General features: G+C 43.9%; 1 protein-coding gene across 2 annotated transcripts in view; it reads left to right on the top strand.

Annotated features, from left to right (window-relative positions):
• LOC138648914 (pre-mRNA-processing factor 39-like) overlaps positions 1-14,204 on the top strand; it is a 51,642-nt gene extending 37,438 nt beyond the window's left edge. For both annotated transcript variants that reach the window (XM_069738895.1, XM_069738894.1), the window contains 8 exons: positions 1,903-2,007; positions 5,433-5,597; positions 7,925-8,051; positions 8,196-8,464; positions 10,125-10,300; positions 11,141-11,212; positions 12,842-13,169; positions 13,260-14,204. In XM_069738895.1, the coding sequence (XP_069594996.1) occupies positions 1,903-2,007; positions 5,433-5,597; positions 7,925-8,051; positions 8,196-8,464; positions 10,125-10,300; positions 11,141-11,212; positions 12,842-13,169; positions 13,260-13,322 (1,305 nt within the window). In that variant the 3' untranslated portion in view covers positions 13,323-14,204. The remainder of the gene's footprint in view (positions 1-1,902; positions 2,008-5,432; positions 5,598-7,924; positions 8,052-8,195; positions 8,465-10,124; positions 10,301-11,140; positions 11,213-12,841; positions 13,170-13,259) is intronic.
• The last annotated feature ends 6,899 nt before the right edge of the window (positions 14,205-21,103 follow it).

Below are 21,103 nucleotides of genomic sequence, written 5' to 3'. Positions count from 1 at the left end.
GTGTCTGTAACATGGGTGGTGTCCGTAACATGGAAGGGGGTGTCCGTAACATGGAAGAGGGGGTCCGTAACATGGGGGGTGGGGCCGTAACACGGGGGGGATCCGTAACATGGGTGGTGGGGCCATAAGATGGGGGGATCTGTAAAACTTGGAGGTCCGTAACATGGGGGGTCTGTAACATACGAGGGGGGCCTAAGTGCTAAGCAAACACCCAATTTATAGTAAAGAGAGATGGGAGGCAGAGATCGGCCCAACAGAAGGTCAGTGGATAGAGATATTGGTAAGGGTACCTCAGCTCTCTCCTAGAGAAGCGCACAGAGTTTCTCAACTTCATCTAATATATAAGGTGTATAGAACAGCGGAGTTTATGTGTAAGATTGGGGCCGGAGCAGACGCATGCTGTCCTAGGTGTGGAGTGGAGCCGGCTACTCCACTTCATATGATGCGGTCATGTCCTAAACTGGAGGGATACTGGAGGAAATTACTGGCATTAATTAGATGAGTGTTTAAGGTGATATTGGAAACTACACCGTTAGTTTGTGTGCTGGGGTATGGGGAAGATCTACAGACAACTGAGATGGGTAAAATTGCTGTAGCACGGATGCTGTATTTAGCAAGGAAACTAATAGCGCAACACTGTTTGAATACTGAGAGCCCAACAAAAAAGGAATATATCAACAAAATAAACTGGTTTGGAAAAAGGTGTATACAAAAAGAGGCAATATTAATAAATTTGAACAGCTTTGGGTTGCGTGGATGATGAACCAGGGCTCCCGTCAAGGGAATTGGCGAGATATAGATTGGGCTTCCGTTAATAAGAGGATTACGAGAGATATGATCCATTGTTTATCCCATGAGCAATAATAATAATTGCATGACTAGAAGCTCTAAAAGGAGATATTTTCTCTCTAGACATTACAGTGGTGATGACTATATGTTTTGTCTTTTTTTTTTTTTTTTTGTAGAATGGGAACTTTTGTTTTTTATTTAATTTGGTCTTTCCCTTTCCATGTCCCATTCCCCCCCCTTCCCAGTTGTTCTTAATTTTCTGTGTTTACCTGATGCGGATAATATGTCCGTGTAAAAATTTTTTGCAAAACTTCAATAAAGATACTTTATTAAAAAAACAAAAATTGGTATCGCCACATTCAGAAATGCCCCGATCTATCAAAATGTAAATTAATCATATCAGTAAATAGCCTAACGATAAGAAAAATTGAAACTCCCAGAATTATGGGAGTTGTTTTGGTTACCACAATATTACAATAAAATACAATAAGAGGCGATCAAAACATTATATCTACCCCAAAATGGAATCAGCTCAGGGTGCAAAAAATGAGCCCTCACCCAGCCCCAAATCACAAAAAATGGAGACGCTACCGGTCTCGGAAAATGGTGACTAAAGCAAAAAAAATCTTTCATCTAAATTTCTCAATTTTTTTTCACCACTTAAATAAAAATAAACGATACATGTATCTGCATTTTCGTACTGGCCTGGGGAATAATATTGCCAGGTAAGTTTTACCATATAGTGAACATCGTAAATAAAAAAATAAATCAATTGTGGAATTGCATTTTTTTTTTTTGCAATTTCACCGCACTTGCTTACCATATATTAAAATCAATGGATTCAAAAGTGCAACTCATCCCGAAAAAAACAAGCCCTCACACGGCCATATTGACAGAAAAATTAAAAAAAGGTATCACTTTTGAAAGATGGGGAGGCCAACACAAAGAGAAAAAAAAAATAAAAACCCTAAAATGGCCATGGCGTGAATGGGTTAAAAGGAACCTGTCACTAGATTCATGCTGCCTGTAGTTTGAACAGCATGAATCTATTTACAGGTTCCCTTTAAAATAGACTTGTGAGATTCTAATTTATTTTTTCCCCCGTTTTGACAGGAAGCAGATGTACAGAAGATTCGGCAGCATTTTCTAGACGCAAGGGAGCAGATGTATCTCCGTAATGAAATGGAAGTTCAGAAACGCTCTGCGTTTGAAGACGGGGTAAGTGTCATTTCTTAAGGTCTTGCAAAGGTAGAAATGATTGATGTATATATGTGTATAATGTGTGTATGTGTATATATATATATATATATGTGTATATATATATATATATATATATATATATATATATAATCAGCTCACACTGATGTGCCATCCTGGATGAGCTGCACTACCTGAGCAACGTCTCTGGGTTGGAGACACCGCTTCTCTTCTCTATAACACATAAACATATATATATATAATACACTGCTCAAAAAATGGAACACTTACACAACAGAATATTACTCCAAGTAAATCAAACTTCTGTGAAATCAAATTGTTCACTTAGGAAGCAGCACTGATTGACAATCAATTTCACATGCTGTTGTGCAAATGGAATAGACAACAGATGGAAATTATTGGCAATTATCAAGACACACTCAATAAAGGAGTGATTCTGCAGGTGGGGACCAGATTGAGATCTGGATTTTATAAATCCATAAAATATATATACTATAAAAAGTACCAATGCTTTCTGGCTGATGGTTTGGTCACTTTTGAATGTTGGTTGTGCTTTCACACTCATGGTAGCATGAGAGACAGGAGACAGGCCAGTACACCAGGAGACATGGAGGGGGCCGTAGGAGGGCAACAACCCAGCAGCAAAACCGCTACCTCAGCCTTTGTGCAAGGAGGAACAGAAGGAGCACTGCCAGAGCAAAATGACCTCCAGCAGGCCACAAATGTGCATTTGTCTGCAAAACGGTTAGAAACCGACTCCATGAGGATGGTCTGAGTGCCTGACGTCCACAGATGGGGGTTGTGCTCACAGCCCAACACTATGCAGGATGCTTAGTATTTGCCACAGAACACCAGGATTGGCAAATTCGCCACTGGTGCCCTGTGCTCTTCACAGATGAAAGCAGGTTCACACTGAGCACACGTGACAGAGTCTGGTAACACAGTGGAGAGTGATCTGCTGCCTGCAACATCCTTCAGCATGACCGGTTTGGCAGTGGGTCAGTAATGGTGTGGGGTGGAATTTCTTTGGAGGGCCGCACAGCCCTCCATGTGCTCGCCGGAGGTAGCCTGACTGCCCTTAGGTACTGAGATGAGATCCTCAGACCCCTTGTGAGACCATATGCTGGTGCAGTTGGCCCTGGGTTCCTCCTAATGCAGGACAATGCCTGACCTCGTGTGGCTGGAGTGTGTCAGCAGTTCCTGCAAGAAGATATGGACTAGCCCGCCCGTTCCCCAGACCTGAATCCAATTGAACACATCTGCGACATCATGTCTCGCACCATCGTCATGTTGCACCACAGACTGTCCAGAAGTTGGCGGATGCTTTATTCCAGGTCTGGGAGGAGATTCCTCAGGAGACCATCCGCCGCCTCATCAGGAGCATGGCCAGGCGTTGTACAGTAGGGAGGTCATACAGGCACGTGGAGGCCACACACACTATTGAGCATCATGTCCTTGTCTTGAAGCATTTCCACTGAAGTTGGATCAGCCTGTAACTTAATTTTACACACACAGATATATATATATATAGATATATATATAGATATATATATATATAGATATATATATATATCTATATATATATATTTTATGTATATATGTTGGGGTTATGTTATAGAGATAAAAATATACGTGTGATTTATGTATATTAGTATAAATTACACAGCTATATTGTGCAGATACAGCTCACCCATTCTAGCTAAATATATTCACATGCCTGTGTAATATATAGTACACAGTTATAGAGTGTGTGTGGTCATTGCTCTCACCCCTAGAGCCGCTCAGCCGTCCATGTGCTCGCCAGAGGTAGCCTGACTGCCATTTGGTACCAAGATGAGAACCTCAGACCCCTTGTGAGACCATATGCTGGTGCGGTTGGCCCTGGGTTCCTCCTAATGCAGGACAATGCTAGGCCTCATGTGGCTGAAGTGTGTCAGCAGTTCCTGCATGATGAAGGCATTGAAGCTATGTACTGGCCCACCCGTTCCCCAGACCTGAATCCAATAGAGCACATCTGGGACATCGTGTATCATTCCATTCACCAAGGTCAAGTTGCACCACAGACTCTCCAGGAGTTGACTCATGCTTAAATCCAGGTCCGGGAGGAGATTCCTCAGGAGAACACCCGCTGCCTCATCAGGAGCATGCCGAGGCGTTGTAGAGAGGACATACAGGCACGTGGAGGCCACACACACTACTGAGCATCATTTCCTTGTCTTGACTCATTTCCACTGAAGTTGGATCAGCCTGTAAATGATTTTCCATTTTGATTTTGAGTATCATTCCAAATCCAGACCTTCATGGGATATTTATTTTGATTTACCTTGATCATTTTTATGTTTTATTGTTCTCAACGCATTCCATTATGCAATGAAAAAAATATTTGCAACTGGAATATTTAATTCACTGATATCTGGGATGTGGTATTTTAGTGTTCCCTTTATTTTTTTTAGCTGCGTGTGTATGTATGCATTTGTGTATATATACACCTATATAGCAATAGAGTGGTGTATATATACAAGTATACGTATACTATTGTATTATATAGACAGGCTCAACCACAGAACACCACACGCTGAGCTGTCAATCCCAAGATGGCAGCTCCCATAAACTGAGATTGTCTTATTTCATAATTCAAGTAATTCTAGTCATTCTACCAAAGGTAATATATTTCATGTTTATATCTACAGTCACCTTGCTGTAATATACCATAATATGTGTGAAGGTGATAGGTCCTCTTTACGGGAGTGACCGCTTTCAGATTAAACCAATAAAACCTCATAAAATGGTGCTCCTCACCACCCACTGAGACGAGGACCCAGCATTACAGCAGCTCCTTCATTCTTGGTATTAGCGGTGGTCCCAGAGATTGGATCCCAATCACTTCTAAAGTGGAATATCATACCGTTAAAATATACAGCTTGTCCCGCAAGCCCTCATAGGCTTTGTCAACAGAAAAATTAATTTTAAAAAAAATGTTATAGCTCTCTGAATGCCATGACGTCAAAGCAAAGAAATTCGCTGTGACTTAAATGCCCCTCTAAAAAATTCTGCATCTTTAAAGTGGTATAATATTGAATATTGAATCGGTGGCAGCCCCGCCATCAGTCACCTCCACCAATCATCTGTTACCCAATTCCTCAGCCACTGGAATCACTCAGCATATGGAGCCGAAAACACACCGCTCTGTGTACGTCTGTGCACTGTAGCTCAGCTGCCACTTACTTCAGTAGGAGCCGCAGTACCCAAGATGCGATCCCTTCAGTAGGAGATGAGCTGCAGGACATGCTCACTTCAATGTCATAGTCTTGGACATCCCCTTTTTAAGGCACTGACTTCTCGGAAAGTTGTGAACATTTGCTTTCCAATAAAGATCTGAAGTAAAATAGCGTGTGAATAACGTCTGTATTATTGCTTTCTTTTAGATCAAGCAGTTGTATTTCGTTTCCATGCCACTAAATATCAAACAACTGCAGAACTGGAGGAAATACCTGGCGTTTGAGAAGTCTCAGGGGCAGCACGATCGCATAGTTGTGCTGTTCGAGCGCTGCTTGATACCATGTGCAATGTATGAAGAGTTCTGGCTGTCGGTGAGGATCTCGGCGGTTATTACTTGTGCTTGGTGTATTCTTCACTGGTCTATTCCTGAAGCATGTACTCATCACGTATGTACAAAAGTGAGATAGAGGGTTACACTAAAGCTCATTCCCTGCAAGGAAAAGGAGGCGCCTGTTAAAATAGCTTTTATTTTAGTAAGTTGAGCCGATGTTATCTTTGTCAGGAAACGCTGCTCTTTTCGTATTGAGAATACAATATTACACGTATTCTGTGCCGAATTTCCTCTATCGCTGTTTCTTTTAACTGCATTGGAAAACAATCATGTATTTCCTAATATAAATGCACAATTTCACGGAATAAATCTTCACCAATTAGTCATAGGATTAAAACCACTGACAGGTGAAGCAACAGGCAATCCCTGCATGTGTTATGGCTGTCGAACAGCCGCGCGACATTCAGCCGCTGGGACTCAAGCATATGTTTCGAGCACGCCGAAGACACTCAGTTAGCACCCAAGCATGGGCGGATAACACCTTATCGGAGCACGTTCACTCATCACTAGAGAACATGATAAATCCTTTAAAGAGAACGTGTGATATTGAATGTGCAGTCTGATCTGCCATCAGTATGGTGTAGAGCAGAAGTAGCTCTATAGGTTTGCAGGATAAAAAATCAACATATATAATATTTATAGAAATCCATGTTTGTTCTGAAGTCAGAAGTCTAGGGGGTCTGGCTATATAGTAGTCCAAGAAATAAGGCCAAAAAAAAGTGCACTTACCCGTGTTCAGAAGTCACAATTTTATTCGGACATTTTTACCAAAAATATGCAGGGAGGGATGTGAATAAAGCGGACAACGGCCGTTTCGTGCCTCAGCACGAAACGGCCGTTGTCCGCTTTATTCACATCCCTCCCTGCATATTTGTGGTAAAAATGTCCGAATAAAATTGTGACTTCTGAACACGGGTAAGTGCACTTTTTTTTGGCCTTATTTCTTGGACTTCTATGTTGTACTTTTAAAGTTGCACCCCGTTGAATATAAAGGAATTCTTTCGGTTCTCTCCTGAACAAAAGGGTTGTTTAGATAATAGGGTCTAACAATTACAGCAGTGCGGGGTACTATTGTTCTGTTTTGTTGCCTCAGAAGATTGTCTGGCTACATAGTGACTGACAACTATCTCTATGCATGATTATTTAGACTGCTCCCAGTGACTAATTAGGACCCTCACTTGACTGCTAAGCCCAGAAGCAGCAGGGATTTTCTTCCAATGAGATAAGTTATGCTGAATCTTTTCCCACAAACAAAACATCTCTGTATGTTCAGCCTGTCCTGCTCTACGTCATGCTGTCCGCAGATCAGACTGAATGTTTAATGTGACAGATTGCTTTAAAGTTGGTGATTTGACCTCCTTGCGCCCCCCCCCCCCAAGATTCTTGTAAGTTGTGCCCCCTGAGATTCTTGTGAATTGCGCCCATCCCGAGGTTCTTGTGAGGCGCCCCCCCTGAGGTTCTTGTGAGTCGCGCCCCCAAACCCCCACTCCCCCCCCCCCCCCCCCCCCCCCCCGAGGTTTTTGAGTCGCGCCCCCCTCCCCCCCCCAAGGTTCTTGGGAGTTGTGAATCGCGCCCTTCCGAGGTTCTTGTGAGTTGTGAGTCGCGCCCCCACCCCCCAAGGTTCTTGTGAGTCACGCCCCCCGAGGTTCTTGTGAGTCGCGCCCCCCGAGGTTCTTGTGAGTCGCGCCCACCAAGGTTCTTGTGAGTCGCGCCACCTAACTAATGGCCAGAAAACATTTGCACTAAATGAAAAGGCCTATATCTCTGAAACTCTATGGTGGGTTTTGGGGAAAAAAAGAATAAAATTAGAGGAAAAACTGGTCACTTTCGACCTTGGTACAAGTCCTCTTTAAATATGCATTGTTGTCCTTATGGTCTGGATTAATATGAAATATTACTGTTGGACCTAGTTGTATTTAATATGATTGACAATGATTCCTTAACCCTGCCCGCACTTTACTGATATTGTAATTCTGGTTATTGTAATCTCGTGCAACATATACTGTTGAATAGTGTGACTTTCCCTGGGTGGCGTACGACTTACATCTTATTGACAAGAGAACTGGTAACACCTTGTTGTCGATGCATTTGTATATTTCCAGGAGTAATAATAGAGGGATGACGTAAGGAGGGTACACGAATGTTATTTTGTTGGAAAAAAAAAGTTATATCAGGAGAGATGAATTTTTTTGTATCATGATGTATAGACAAATGTTCTAGGTTACATAGATATTGTAATAGTCTGTGAACATTAAAATTGATTACGAGGATATAGGTTGGAAATATTGACGATGTGCATCTCTGCAGTACGCTCAGTATATGGAGGGACAGTCCGTGGAAGCTGCCCGTTCAGTGTTTGAGCGAGCCTGCCGGACCCATTTACCACGAAAATTTACGCTTCACCATCAATGGGCTTTTTTCGAAGAAAAGCACGGTATGTCTCATTGTTTAGCTAGTAGCCAGATTTTTCACATTGTTCCATGTTCTGCAGTGTTTTTTTCCTAGCCAATAAATATATAACTTATGTGTGCATGTATACACATATATATAATATAGATTTTGGGTTTTTGATCCCTAGGGGAACTAGACTCTGCTCGGGCTATTTTACACAACCTAGAAAATGTGTTACCCGGACTTGTCATTGTGCGGCTGAGGCGCGTGAACCTTGAGCGACGCAATGGAAATCTGCAGGAAGCAGAGAGGTTGCTCAGAGAAGCTGTACAAAACAGCGGTATCCCGGGCGTAGCAGCATTTTATACAGTCAAGCTTGCACGACTACTGCTAAAGCTGAAAAAAGATCCAGAGAAGGCCAGAGACTTACTGATGGAAGCTCTCGAGAAGGAACCGGTGAGAAAACATTAACAATTAAAGGGTCTTACTAGCGCCACTCACTCCCCACCACAATGGTAGGTGAGAAGGTATTGGTAAGCCAAATTCAGAAGTAGTTCCCAAATACAGGACTGGTGTGTATTCTTCAATTATAAGTCTAGGGCCGGGAAGGATGGTGGAAATGACACTAAGTGAAGGTAGAGGATGTTTAGATGAGAGTGTGATGTACCTGGGGATGCACATGAAAATCTTAGTGGTGGAGTAAGCAAAAGACCAGGACATCAAAGGAGATGGTCTTGTGTTGTGAAGTATCAAGAGATTAGCCTGAGATATGCGGAATAGGCAGGTTACGGATAGCCTTATAGCACGTTGTATTTTGAGTTAATTTTTGGGGGGCAGTGTGTACCCAGTGATAGGTTTTGCAAAGGGGAGAAGCGAGGGGATTAATCGGGAGGCAGTGTTGAGGTTGAATAGGAATGGTGCAATATTGAAGGATGTTGCAGTAGTCTAGGTGGGAGATGATGAAGACATACACGGGCAAAAGGAGGAGAATAACAGAGGGATCACACCTGAGCCAGAGAGGTAAACTTGAATATCATCAATGTAGAAGTGGCATGGAAAGTTGTGGGTTTCTTTGAGCTGTCCCAGGCCACCAAGATGTAGATTGAGAGTAGAGGTCTTTGGTTAGAGGCTTGCGGGGGACACCAACAGAAAGGGGTCGAGAGGAGGAGGTGACGTGTGAATCGGAGGCACTAAATAAAGAGGTCCATTAGAGAGCCAAGTCTGACATGACAGAGAGTTTGGAATGAGGAATACAAAGTGATGTTGTGAGGCTTTGACAGCTAGAAGATCATTAGGGACTTTGGTTCCACGGTTTTAATGGAGTGGTTGTTCAGTAGCCAGATTGTAGAGTTGGAGGTGGGAAGACAATTTAAGGTGGACATGTTCCTTAAGTAGCTTTGCGGCCATGGAATAGCTGAGTAAAGAGGACAGGAAAAGGGATGACTTTCTACGGAGGGGTGTGATGGTTGTATGGAAAGCTTCATTTAGACGTCTGTGAAACGTGGTCTATGTACAGAATGCGATGCACGGACTGTCCCTGGGTCTCCAGAGCTGAACTTGACTGGGAAACCCGCAGCCGGTCTGTATATCACTGTCCATACATAGACGATGATTCACGGACGTCTGAATGAGTCAGAAGGAGGAGTGCGCTGATGCCAGCGAGTAGTGATGGTTTGAGGAGCTAGGTAAGGTTGAGATTAGCACAGTAGTTTGGTTGGGGGTGAAAAGGGATAGGGTTGAGACACTTGAACTGTGATTTGGAGAGTAAGGCGGAAAGCTTTCCATCAGTAACAGTAGAGAATCTGTTTATGGATGGGTGCGTGAAAGGTCTGGGCAGTTGTTTTTCTGTAAAGTTCACCTGACACTATAGACATTAGATGAGATAAAAAACCCACCACACCAAAATCTGATATTTTTGGACATTTTACTTTAGTGGCCAATTGTGGCGTCACCTTGTCTGTTTGAACCAAATGATCTGTGAGATGTTTTTTTGTACTTGTTTATCCTGAAATATATTCTCAGTATCTGTCTTGAGATTATAGCGAATTTAGATATTATTTTCTTTTAGTCTTAGGTGAAATTTTGATTATATATTTTTTGACATATTTTCTTCCAGAATAGTCCTTGCCTACACGAGTGTCTGCTGGAAATTGAGATATCCAGAGATGCTGCGGATGATGTGATGCTTTGTCTAGAAAGGGCGCTGAACAGCAACATCCATGATTCTCTAAAGGGAACCTGGTCCCAAAGACGTCTTGAGTTCCTGGAGGACAACGGCACCAGTGTTAAAAGGTACTGAAACCTGTCTTTTATTTCATAGCAACATCTTTGAGATGATGGAAGTTAGCGGCACAATCAAATAATTTTTATCTACCAGAATATTGATAAGAGGTCATGGTTCTGCTTCAGGGAAAATATTTTTTTCTGTACCCCTCCTTTCCAAAGTTCTGTTTTCCAGTATTAAAAGAACTGCCAATATTTTCCCTTCAACTAACACTGTATACCATCGTAGTTTGCTCCTTTTCCTTTTTCTCCTCTATGACTCTAGCCAATCAAAACACAGCTGTTGCATAGAGGGGAAAAAAGTAAACGCTTCCAGAGAAAGTCACAGCTACTGCTCGGCTCAGAATATTGAAAGACGCGTCGAGAAATCTAGTCGGCTTTTAACTACACACATGGGGTTATGTGACTGTCTAGCTACGTATGGCTATGATTCAGCAGACTTTTTCTTTACTTAAGCCGGGGTCACACTTGTGAGTGTGATGTGAGAAACACGGGCATCAAAACCCGGCACTCGGACCGGAGCGTGCGGCTACATAGAAATACATGCAGCCGCACGCTCCGGTCTGAGTTCTGGGTATTGATGCGCGAGTTTCTCGCACCACACTCGCAAGTGTGACCCCGGCCTAACCCGAAAAACCCTATGAATTTGGCCCACTGCTTTGTGGAACACTAGAATACCAGTTTGAACTCAGTTTTCTGGATGCCTTTTTTTCATTCCTGTGTATTGGGGCTACAGGAAAAGAAAAATCTGAATTTTGCATGTTACCATTTTAGCAATTTAATCAAATATGATGTGTTATCTATTCTGTTTCAGTGCAAATGTACTAGTTTTATTTTTTTTACTTGCAGTTTACTTAAAGCTTATGATGAGCATCAAATACTGGTAGAGAAGGATGAACTGAAGAGAAAAGGAAACGATGGGTAGGAGTTATCATTTACAATTATCTAAATTACTCTACAGTGTTGCTCTTTGCTGCTAAAGACGCCATTAATAAAACAAAAATATTCCCTAAGGCTGTATTCACACATCCGTGTAATGTCCGAGTGCCGCCAGATTTTTTTTTAAATTGTACTCAAATGGATCTATTTAGAGATCTGTGAAAACAATGGATCGCCGTGAGATTCAGAGCATGCCCTATAATGCTCCAATTTAATTTTGAGGATCTGAACACACTCAGTGGGATAAAAAAAAATTAAAAAAAAAAGTTGGGCAGCATACCAACACAACACACTGGTGTGTGAATGCAGCCTTAGGGTGCATTTACAATGACTGATATTCGTGAATGGGCCGCTCATCACAAAAAAACACTTGTTCGCCCGGTGACATTATTTTTTTCCCTTTACCAAAACGTAGCCACAGTCTATGGCACAGATACCAGTTATCCTGGAGCACTGGGTATAGTTCATCCGTCAGTGGATTAGTAGTTCCTATATAACTGGTTTAAAGTAAATCAATTTTGGAACAAATCAAGCCAGACATGTCACTGGAAGGACCAACAAGCTACGATTTTCCTACTTTGGACACATCATACGAAGAGAGCAATCACTGGTGAAGAACATCATGGCCGGGAGAATAGAAGGAACAAGACGAACAGGAAGATCAGCAACTAGATGGCTGGATACGATCAACAGAATGGTGGAGAAGACCCTGGTGAACCTATCTAGGCTCGCACAAGATCAACCTTCTAGTTCGTTCATACAAGTCGCCATGGCTTGAAATTGAGACGAAGGTTGTTAAAATATATATATGTAGGATAAGTGTAGGTCCATAGTGATAGCAGCTGAAGTGGCACAAAAAGAGCTAGGGCTTGTTTTGTCTAATGAAAAAAAAAAAAAAGAAGCAGAATCAGAATGTGTGGTATTCTTGCGCGTCCTCTGTTGATGTCTGGGAGGAAAACCAAAAAAAAAAATGTAGTAGGAATCGGATCTTTGATCAATGTAGAAAAGCAAAAAGACCTAAAAAAACAAAAAACTTTATTGATGTATTTTTTAAAAAATTCAAAAAACAAACAAACCAGAAACAACAAAAATCACAGAGAAAATTGGAGGGTCCAATCAAATGCTAATAAAGCATAAGAAACTTCACAGGTAGTTATATACAAACAGATGCCTGTTCAGGCCAAAAATAGACTTATTATATTGCACAATAAAAGGAAAATGGGCTAGGGAGGATAGACAGTGGCTTCCCCTATCAGTATCCCTTCCTTGCAGCGGAGGTTGGCACCCTGGGAAACGATATGGCGTCCCCCCCCCCGACTGACTGACCCTAGGAGACCCTCCAATCCCTGCCAAAGCCATCACCAAACACACAAATTCAATACAGTGCTGTTAGTGCTTATATTGTTGATCTGTATGTGCTCTTAAAAATTCCTCTTGAGCCATTACGATAGAGACTCCATCATATTTGGAAATAACCGTGGATCAGATATTATCCAACAAGATCTCTTGTAAAAAAGAGAAGAGAGTATCAAATAACACAGATCAAATGCACAATATTTCTACTACGTGTATTTTCTCCATTTACTATCCTGATTTTGTTTTCCTATGCAGGAGTGAAGGCGATGAAAAGAGCAAAAAAGCCAAGCCGTCTAATGACCCCTCTGTACAGGACAATCTTTCCATCCCGAAAGTTACACAACCCGCAGTGTCAGCTGTAGAATCTTCTGTAGTGACGACTCCAAGTGTTTCTACAGGAAATAAAACTGTGACCAAACCTGTGACGACTCAACCAAGCCCTCTATTACCGGCTTATGTACCACGACCTTTAATACGACCATACCCTGGACCTGTATTTTCTAACTTTTTCAGAAGTCCATATCCCCCACAAAGAATGCCTCCTGGACCTTTGCTGCCTTACGGTTATGGACCATGGTATCAGGCAAGTGCAAAGTGCATTTTAGCCATTTTTATTTTTTTTTCATATTGTCCATCTTATTCATTATTGATTTTTTTTTTCTTTCTTTTTTAGAACTTTGGAGGATATAACAACCCACTGCCTTGGGGATACAACAGATTTTACCGGCCCTTTTAATCTTCTATTATTGGAAGCTTGCTAATTGTTGCCAACTGTTCGAAGCCCCAAAACCACGAAGGGTGGATTTTTTTTTTATTTCACACTTTGTTGAAAAGTTCATGTTTTATAGCTCCATGAACTATGGAAAAGCAATACCTCTTCCAGGAACATATGAATGCAAAGCGTCGGACGGCTTGTTGCCTGGTACATACACAGTGGCTTCCAAACGTATTCACCCCCTTGGCATTTTATCGTGTTTTGATACCTCCCAGACTAGATTGCACTAGTTTTTTTTTTTTAGGGTTTACATCAATTCATGTAATGACCATGCCTACCACTGTGAACATTTGGTTTTCTTTTTATTGCGAAACAAACAAAATAACTGAAATCTTCACCGTGCAGAACCGTTCACCCATTAAAGTCAGTACTTTGTAGAGCCTCCTGTGATCTATCAATCTTTGGTTTTCTCACTTATTAATGCCCTCGTTGCCCGGGCTGAGAGTTTTGGTGGGCGTCCCTCTCCTGACAAAATAGGTAAAAAGAAAAGGGGGTGAATACTTTTACAAGCCATTGTAAGAAATGATTAGCAACTGCTACTAATGGACACTCCCCTAAAGCTCATCATCAGGCCGGGTTCATACAGCGTGGTTTGCAGCAGTTATTTTTTTGTTTTTCTAGGGAACAGCAGGAATGGATCCCACAAAGACATGCAAATCAGTATACAGCTTTAGTGTGTGAACCAGGCCTTATTCATTCAGTTTTCTTCAAAAAGTTTTGTTTTACCTATTCAGAAAAAAAGGAGACAGCCTAGAAAATATGATGCCACTTATTGTATGTGATTTATTTTTCTGTAAATAAAGTAAGTGTCACCTAGGGAAATAAACCTAAAAGTTTTTTTTTGTTTTTTTTTTTTTACATATGCCATGAATGTCTTGACACATAAAAATACATTTTTATGCCCAAGATTACCCTCTAAAGTCAGGTTTGAAAATTGGTATTTTAAGAGGGGTGGTCCTGTGAAAGAAAGATGCATAATACATGCTGGGAATTACCGTAAACCAGTCACAGAAATTCTCATCTTGATAAATGTTGGAGATTTTCTTTTTCAGGACCATGGGTGTTGTAGTGGAGGTTGAATACTAAACCCGTATTTGACCACGGCTATGCCTGACATACAGCATTGTTATAGGAAATGTATCTGTTTTTCTATAGATTTGTTCATCTGTAACTATTAGATTGAGAGAGAAATACGCATTGTTGTCCCAAGCCAAAGAGTACTGGCCTCCACCTGCGTAGGACACAGTGTTACATTAACGGATGGCGCACATGGCGACTTCCAAACAAAACACATTCAGGACTCATTCAGACATTGTTTTACAGGTACGAGAAAATTGTTCCTCGTTTAATCGGCGATTTTGTTCAGTTTGATTTTAGTTTCATCAGTTCTCAGATGAGAAACAAAAAAACAAAGTTTCTCCACCCTTTATCAGTCCGTGAAAAACAGACATCACTCAGATGGCATCCCAGTGCTAGCCTTGTTTTTTTTTTTTTTTTTTTTAAGATTTGAATTGCCGACTTTGATGGACACTTAGATCAATACGACATGTGTCCACAACTTTACACTGACCGCTTTGTCTGCAAAAGACGTCCTGACATGTCACCAGCCCCATAACCTATACTAGGTACCTGTTCTATCCATCAAAAGCACGGATATCACTCGTACACTGCAATAAGTAGACATCTGAATGAGAGCTTAGGCCTGGGCTACGCTGCACTTTTTGTACAGCTGAATCGCAGCTGAAGTTCACACAATTGCATACAACTCACTTTATTGCTGCTGCATCTCAATAGGTAAAGGGGAATATGTAAGTAGGATCTAACCTCCTAATCCATCAATGTGGGCATGTACGTCACTGGAAGTTGAATAGTAAGATTTTGGGTTCTGTAAAATCTTTTTCTCGGAGCCTTCATTGGGGACACATGAAAACATGGGTGTATGCTGCTGCCACTAGGAGGTTGACACTATGCAAAAAAAAAGGGTTAGCTCCTCCTCTGCAGTATATACCCACCAACTGGGAGAAAGCTAATCAGTTAGTGAGAAAGCAGTAGGAGAAGTAGAGAACATAACAACACGAATGTAACATATAACAATAGAACCTGATAGAACAGTAAACAAGGGCGGGTACTGTGTCCCCCAATGAAGGCTCTGAGAAAAAGACTTTACGGTGAGTGCCCAAAATCTTACTTTCTCTTCATTGGGGAACACAGGAAACCATGGGACGTCTCAAAGCAGTCCCAAGGGTGGGAAGAAGTATATCCTCAAGTCAAAGCTCAGGCCACTGCAGCTTGCAGGACCTTTCTACCAAGGTTTGCATCCGATGAAGCATGGGTGTGAACCCTGTAGAACTTGGTAAATGTATGAATGGAAGCCCATGTAGCAGCTTTGCAGAGCTGCGAGGCCGACGCCTGATGTGCCGTCATCCTCAATGGGCATGCTCTACTTCTTAGACAGTAAGCTTCCAGAACGGTGGAACGGATCCATTGAGCAATTGTAGACCTGGATGCAGGGAGACCCTTCTGTGGACCTTCTGGGATGATGAACAGAGAATCTGAGCGTCAAAAAGGCTCAGTCCTGGACAGATAAACACATAGAGCTCTCACCAGGTCCAGTTTGTTTAGTGACCGCTCCCGGGGGTGAGGGAGACGGACAAAAGGATTGAAGTACAATGTCCTCATTTAGATGAAAACTGGAAACCACCTTGGGAAGAAAGGATGGAACCGGATATAGGACCACCTTGTCCTGGTGAAAAACCAGGTAAGGAGAGCACTGCTAGCTCTGAAACCCATCAAATTGAAATAATCGCAACCAGGAAGATGACCTTCCAGGAAAGGAATGTGTAAGGAACCTCACGCAGTGGTTCAAACGGAGACTCCTGTAAGACATCGAGTACCAAATTAAGATCCCAGGGATCCCACTGAACAGAGCCAAAACTTGTCCATTAATAGAACTAAGGGACAGTCCGGACTCCAGACCCGACTGCAGAAAAGACAAAATGGATGGGAGGTGAAAAACCATTGGAGCAATCCGATGAGTCTCACACCAGCGGAAAAATGCTTTCCATGTACAGTGGGAGATGCAAGAGGATGAAAGCTTCCTTGCTTTAATCATGGTCTGGATGACCTGATCAGAGAACCCAGCCAACTTCAAAACTGTGGTTTCAACAGCCATGCTGTTGAAGAGGGGCCAATGCGACAAAAGGTACGGGAGTGTCCACTAGAAGGTTGACCATCTCTGTGTACCAGGGTCTTCGTGGCCAATCCAGGGGGAGGTCTATGATGGGTATTCCCTCCGCTTTTATCTTTTTGATTACCCTGGGGATTGCTAGTGGGTCTCGAGATCTAGACACAAACTGAGGAACCTTGTGGTTGAGTCTGGACGCCATGAGGTTGACGTAAGGAGACAGATTCTGTGAATGACTTGACAGATTCAGTGACCAGTCGCCTGCGGCGAGACTCTCGGCTGAGAAAATCTGCCTCCCAGTTTTCAACTCCTGGGAAGTGCATTGTGGAAATTGCTGGAACATTCTGCTCGGCCCAAAACAGGATCCGAGCGACCTCCGACATCCCTGACAGACTTCAAGTTCTCACTTGATGGTTGACATACGCCAACGCCGTGGCATTGTCGGACTGGACTCGAATCCGACATCCGTGAAGAAGTTCCTGCTAATATGAAGCATGGCGAGAAATATTGCGCAGAGTTCCAGAATGTTGATCAGAAGGGATGCTGAGCTGACCCTGGACCGTCAAATCTTGGAACACTGCTCCCAAGCCGAGAAGACTGGTGTCTGTTGTTGCTATCTTGCAACGAATGGGAAGGAAAGACCTCCCGAGATGGACCGAATGGGAACACTCCCACCATTTCAGGGACTGCATTATCCGTGGGGGGATTGAGACAAACTGATCCAGGGAACAGATCGACTTGTCCCATCTCGTCAGAAGGAAGAGTTGGAGAGGACGCGTGTGGAACTGAGCAAACACCGCAAAATCATCTCTGATCCCGGGTCCAACGTCTTATTTTTCTGGGGATGCTCTCCAACACCGCCCAAGCAAAGATTTTCCTATCCAAGGAAAAGTCTCTAGTACTTATGCACGGAGTTCGGTCCCTCAGAGATCGCTCTCCACGCTTCAGCATGAGCGTACTAGGCCAGATGATTGCTTCAATGGAAGTTCCTGCCAAATTACAGTGCTGTGAATTGGAAGTGAAGTCCCTGAATGGCGAAATGAAGGAATCTCTGGTGCAGGGGAAAAATGGGAATGTGCAGGTAGGCGTCTTGAATGTCCACCGAGCAGAAAAATTCCTCTGGCTCCATGGAGGCTATTACAGTTCGAAGAGATTCCATCTTGAAGTGTTGCAGACGCACATATTTATTTAGTAATTTGAAGTCCAGGATGAGCCGTCCTTCTTTGGGACCACAAACAGGTTTGAATAAAATCCTGAGAAGCGCTCTCGTGTGGTAACAGAGACGATGACGGCGACCTTGAGGAGGGAGTCGATGGCCTTGAAAAAAACCAGAATGAGAGATACATAGTGGATGCTTTCCTGAAACGGAAAGTACTTGCAAGCAGCATAATAAAAAGAATAGCAGGTTTACCCAGAACCCTTTGCAGTAGGCGGAGCTATGCAAATCATCTCTTTGGGGTGGAAAGAGATGATTTGCATAGCTCCGCCTACTGCAAAGGATTCTGGGTAAACCTGCTATTCTTTGTATTATGCTGCTTGCAAGTACTTTCCGTTTCAGGAAAGCATCCATTATGTATTTCCTTTAAGTAGAGGGCTTTTCGGTCTCTTTCGTCCCGCTACATTTAGCCCAACTTGGGTCTCTCCCTAAGGTGGCTAGCATATATGTACAGAATGAGAGAGGCATTCTTCGGTGGACGGGATTCGAACAAACAAAATGGAGGGAGAGTAGAAAACTATCTTGTAACTGTAGGAGATGATGTCTCTGACCCGGGAGTCATCGACTACAGATAGCCACTCGTCCTGAAACTAAAGATGACCGCCCACCCTGAGAGGCTTCCCAGGTGGGGGTGACCTGTCATACTGAGGAGAATCTGTTGGTGCCTGACCTGAGTGCGGCGTTGAGCAGGATTTAAACGCCAGGTCAGGGTTGGCATAAAGGAGGGTCTTTTCCTTTAACAAGCTGGGGATTTGTGCTGTTGGGGATTACTCTGTAGTGGAATCGCCGAAACAAGCGAAAAGGAACTGTGCAACGGGGCGCACGTTTAACTCTGTTGGGGTAGAGATGTACTCTTTCCTCCCATGGCATTGGAGATTATCTTGTCCAGCTCTTCTCCAAAGACACAAGAGCAGTGGAAGACCTGTGAGGGACTTCTTTGAAGCAGAGCCCACGTTCCAGGCTTTCAGCCAAAGGACCCTGCGGATGGTGATTATGTGGCTGCATCGAGGGACGCAGACAAAAGGTATTTCACTGCATGGCAGATCTGGTCCACCAGATCTGCCAGCTCATGCGTTTTCGTGTCTGGAAACGCTTGTCTGGGTGCTGCCATTCCACCGCAAAGATCCTGTTGAACTCATTGTGTTTGGCAAGGGGAGGGCGCTTCATATTCCTGAAAGAGATTGTCTGTTCAGAGGGAGAGATCTCTGAATCTTTAATGTTAAGAGTCTCATTAACGGCGACAATTAAACTATCCACTCTATCACGCAGTTTGGAGACCTGTGCAGAACGTGGGTCTGACTTTAGCACCTGTGGAGCGTCAGATGAGGGAGAGCTGGAGGACGGTGACGGAGATGAGGAGCTAAACTGTGAACTAATGCGGGCGCGCTTTTTGGAACTTCTGGATGTCCCGCGAAGGGAATCCCTTTGGGTATGCGAGGGGTTAACATGACGCATCCAAGGGGGGGGTAATTGTAACCCGCTGCCAAGGGCAGGATTAGAAAGCCATTCCCAAACAGACCAAAGTGTGAGATACCTTGGTTAGGTCAGCTACCGACTGAGGTAGAGATGTCACCCACTCAGGAGGTGGCGCACTCTCGTTGCAAGCAGTGGGGGGGCTCCTGGAAAGACAGATGGTTTGCAATTATGGCAGAGGGATGAGGTCTGACCAGAGGGAAACATTATTACAGGAGGAACATGTGAAGTGTACTACGATGGGAGGATGGGAGTGAGACTCCCTAGAGTTAGAAATAGAGGAGAGTGGGAGAGGAAGAGACTGTGCCAGGGGAGATCTGCCAGGGATGAGGGTGACAGAGCTTACAGACCTGGATCCTGGCTGGGAACAAACCAATAGGCAGAGCCGCAGGGGTAGTAGGTTAGAGTCCGAGAGCTGCAGACGGCATGAAGATTGCGCCGGATTGTGGGTGGAGCCTGTAGCATGCGCAGATTTCTCACTTGATGAGGCAGGGGAGGATGGGGACCGAAGGAGAGGGTGCAGTGTTGCCGGGTCCAGGGAGAGGACCGTGCTCATAGGCCAGTGGGAGTGGGCGGAGCTAAGCAGAGCGTTGACGCGCATTATCGGGCAGCCTGCAGGGGTGCGGCCTAGCCCTGTAGTAGGCTAAGACCGGTGCCGGGGACTAAACTTTGGGCCTGGAAGCCGAAGGGGGGAGAGGGATGGCGCGGTAGGCACCGCGGACCCCCAAGGGGGCCGAGAATAGGACTGGAAGGCAGCTATTTTTCTAGGACCATTAAAGATATATCTATATTTATATTTTTTAAATTAAGGAGCCCCCCTGCACTGCCACATGGAATACCTGTCCTGAAGATCCCGCATCCCTCTTTGCAAAACTGGCGCTGGAAGACGGACTTCCATGTAGACCTCTGGCCCACTGAACATCTTCGATGGCCGTTGGGTAACGATTCCGTCTTCCTACCCTGCACGACTGGCTCTGGAGGGCGGGCGGTGCAGGGTGTAGTGGTAAGGACCAGTCCGCATCTTCGGTTTGCGGATGCCCTAAACACGCTTGAAGTGTTAGCAGGCATGGGGTCCTGCCTGGTAGATACGAGAGGGTACAGTAGTGAAGCATTCCCACACTGCCCAAGGTCTCTAGGGGGGAGAGCTGAGTGATCAATTACACTCCGTTGCCCAGATCACAAGCTGTCTCTGAAAAATAGAAATCATTAACAAAACACAACAAAAACCTAAAGATAGAAACAAGGCAGCCCTGTGTCCACCTCCTACCGACACTAAGCTAAAACTGATGAGCTTCCTGCCAGTCGGTGGGTGTATACTTTCTTATGGTGCAATGCAGCAGTGATCGGTGGCCCCATGGGGCATCTGTTCAGCATTATATGCTCATTTTAGCTGGGGAGTGGAATGACTGCCATCCTACACGGCTCGCTGCTTATGTCTGCAGTCTACGGTCCATCTCCTGGCCCGAGTTAATGGCCTCACATATTTCTATGATGCTGCTGGTCTGCATCAGACCAATGAACTGTGCAGAAATACACTGCCTAGGAGATGTGGATATATGAAGCCGACCTCACAGAAACGCACCCAACAATATAATTTGGACCGGTTGCAGTAATTGATCATCAATGGCTGATTAAAAGCCCAAAATCTTCTCGGCTGCTACTGAATCAGCTGCTGATGCTTCAGCCACCATTTCTCCCATCCCAGAAAATCCTAAAGCACCACTCCAGCATTATTTTTTTTCCATCACTGGAGTAGTGCTTCTAATAAAATTAGTCAGCATAGTCTTAAACTTACCTGCTGTCGTCTTCACCTTTTATTGGCGCCGCAGCACCATTTTCTGACTGCGACTTCTGCATGAGCGGAAGTCA

This window comes from Ranitomeya imitator, chromosome 9 (genome assembly GCF_032444005.1).
Source record: "Ranitomeya imitator isolate aRanImi1 chromosome 9, aRanImi1.pri, whole genome shotgun sequence".
NCBI lineage: Eukaryota > Metazoa > Chordata > Amphibia > Anura > Dendrobatidae > Ranitomeya > Ranitomeya imitator.
The sequence above is the reverse complement of the archived record's forward strand: the minus strand, read 5'-3'. Positions and strand labels throughout refer to the sequence as shown.